Source organism: Mastigoproctus giganteus, chromosome 5 (assembly GCF_048544385.1).
Source record: "Mastigoproctus giganteus isolate SK-2022 chromosome 5, ASM4854438v1, whole genome shotgun sequence".
Taxonomy (NCBI): Eukaryota; Metazoa; Arthropoda; class Arachnida; order Uropygi; family Thelyphonidae; genus Mastigoproctus; species Mastigoproctus giganteus.
The window spans coordinates 222,706,751-222,708,829 of NC_143579.1; the positions used below are offsets into that span (position 1 = coordinate 222,706,751).

The 2,079-nt window shown below is 38.4% G+C and overlaps 1 protein-coding gene across 1 annotated transcript; it reads right to left on the minus strand.

The window, feature by feature from the left end:
- Positions 1-597: 597 nt before the first annotated feature.
- Positions 598-1,695, minus strand: LOC150086144 (uncharacterized). Its single transcript, XM_090374808.1, has 2 exons — positions 1,235-1,695; positions 598-1,111 (listed from the first exon to the last, which is right to left on the minus strand). The coding sequence occupies exons 1-2, from the start codon at positions 1,693-1,695 to the stop codon at positions 598-600; spliced, it is 975 nt and encodes a 324-aa protein (XP_090230934.1).
- Positions 1,696-2,079: the final 384 nt, after the last annotated feature.

Genomic DNA, 2,079 nt, shown 5'->3' on the forward strand with positions numbered 1-2,079 from the left:
AGTTGGGGGGCCAGTTTCATCATGGCGTTAAGCACCTGGGATATACTTTTGTAGCTCCCTCGTGGTAGTTTACAGACCTGAACAGCTTCTGCTTTCACACCCCGATATGTGATCGTTCTATTGGATGTTTCTTTAGGCATTGTGATTTCCTTCTTGGAAACCCACTCGCCGACGTGATAATTTCTGAAAATATGTAACCCTCCTTGATCCTCGCTAAATGTCTTATCGAGACCTATAACCCGAGTAAAAACTTTAGGGATTTTCACCACACCCTCGTTCTTCACCCTTAAGTTGAACTGTTCTTTCGTTCCGTCTGTTTTCACTTTCAGTTGAATGTCACTGTCAACAGAATTAACATCATCGATAAGTTTTGAGGAAGTGGTATACTTTTCTTTTAATACTGTCGTCGCTCTGACTTCTTTTTTCTTTTTGGGGTACAGTGAGAATATGTTCCATCCATCGGAGATATTATCCCATGAAAGAGGGAAATGTACTTCGGCAAGTGCTACTTCCCATTTGCCCGAGAGAGAAACAACATTAGGCAGCTCCACTGTGAATTGTGACTGAGAATTTCTGGGATGCAGATCCATACTAGCATTACTGGGTAGTGTAAGGAAAAACATCTTGTGAGCTGACCCAACTGTTGAAGCTTGGTGGGTAGCCTAACCATTTGACTAATAACTGATGTTGTCCTCTAACTGTCTTTTGTTTAAGTACCTTTTCGATGGGGTAGACGTCAGGAGGAAGATTAGCGTCAAAGTTAACTTTCTGTAACTGCGTTTCGTAAAACGTTCCTTCTATCTGCTCACCATCATGGCCTGTCACACTGTACACAACAGGGTTACGCTTCAAAACACGTGTAATAGTAAACACTTCTCTCGTCCAATTCCCCCAGTAACCTTTGCGAAAAGGGTGAGACCCGCTGCTAAAAACAACTCTATCTCCGATTTTAAATTTCGGTTTCAGGGTTTTGGTATGGCTGTGGTAGAGTCTATTATACACTTCTTCTTCGTTAGCAAGAGTGACTTTTACAGGGGCCATACCTATAGAACGATGGGTAGTACAATTATACGTAGCCACAATGTCGTCGAGTACATGAATATATTTCTGACTTTTGGAATAAGAAATCCACTTATAAATTTTTTCTTTCAGTGTCCAAATGAACCGTTCGGCAATAGCTGCCTTCTTTTCTGATCTTGTTGTATAGAAATTGATACCAAGGGAAAGGAATAACCGACGAAGAGGAGCATTAGTGAATTCTTTTCCTTGGTCGGTGTTAACACAAAATGGTGTTTCTTCTTCGAAAATAGATTTGAATGCCTGCACCACCTCGTTGGATTTTTTGCTTTTCAGTTTTCTGACCCAAGAATATCGCGAGAAGCAATCCACACAAACCAGAAGGTAACGATATCCATCGTTTGAGTCGGCGAGAGCCGACAGGTCACCCAAGTCACATTGAAAAGTGTGATTAAGTCCGGGAACTATAATTTGGTTCCTCCGAAAATTAATTCTTTGCTGTCGATGTCTCACGTAAGTAGGTTGACTAGCTAGGAATTCGCGCACAACATGTCTCGGTAATTTAGTATGTTTTTGAAGAGCATCAATAGAACTGAAACTACCTATTACTTTAGGATTATAATAGTCTGCTAACATTTCTCTATCTCCACAGGTAGGAATGGACAGTGTCGAAGACATCGCACTACTTATATTTGTCATCATCATCCTGATAGTGATTATTATTATCTCGGAACAGCAGCATGAGGATGGAGTGCTTCCACACATCTGAAAATGTTACTGTTTGTTCATAGATGTAAAAATGTTTTTAAAAATGTTCATTAAAAAGCAGAAATTTTCTTTGGTGTTTGAGTTTTTTGATTTTAGGAAATGTGTCAATAAAATGGTTTACACATATAAGTTAAGACAATAATAAAGGGTTAAAAAATATGAGAAGATAATAAAAAGAGTTTACACAAAAACAATAATAAAAAAATATGAGAAGATATACAATAATAATAAAAAGGCTCTAATTAAAAAAAAATGTATTTTCAGATTGAATCTCTAAGGAAACGAACCTATGAA

Excerpts from the sequence above, each read along its gene's own strand:
- LOC150086144 (XM_090374808.1), bottom strand. The coding sequence starts at position 1,695 with ATGTCTTCGACACTGTCCATTCCTACCTGTGGAGATAGAGAAATGTTA. Across the intron at positions 1,112-1,234 it reads ACTAATGCTCCTCTTCGTCG|TCAGAAATATATTCATGTAC; the intron begins GTTATTCCTTTC and ends TTATTCCAAAAG.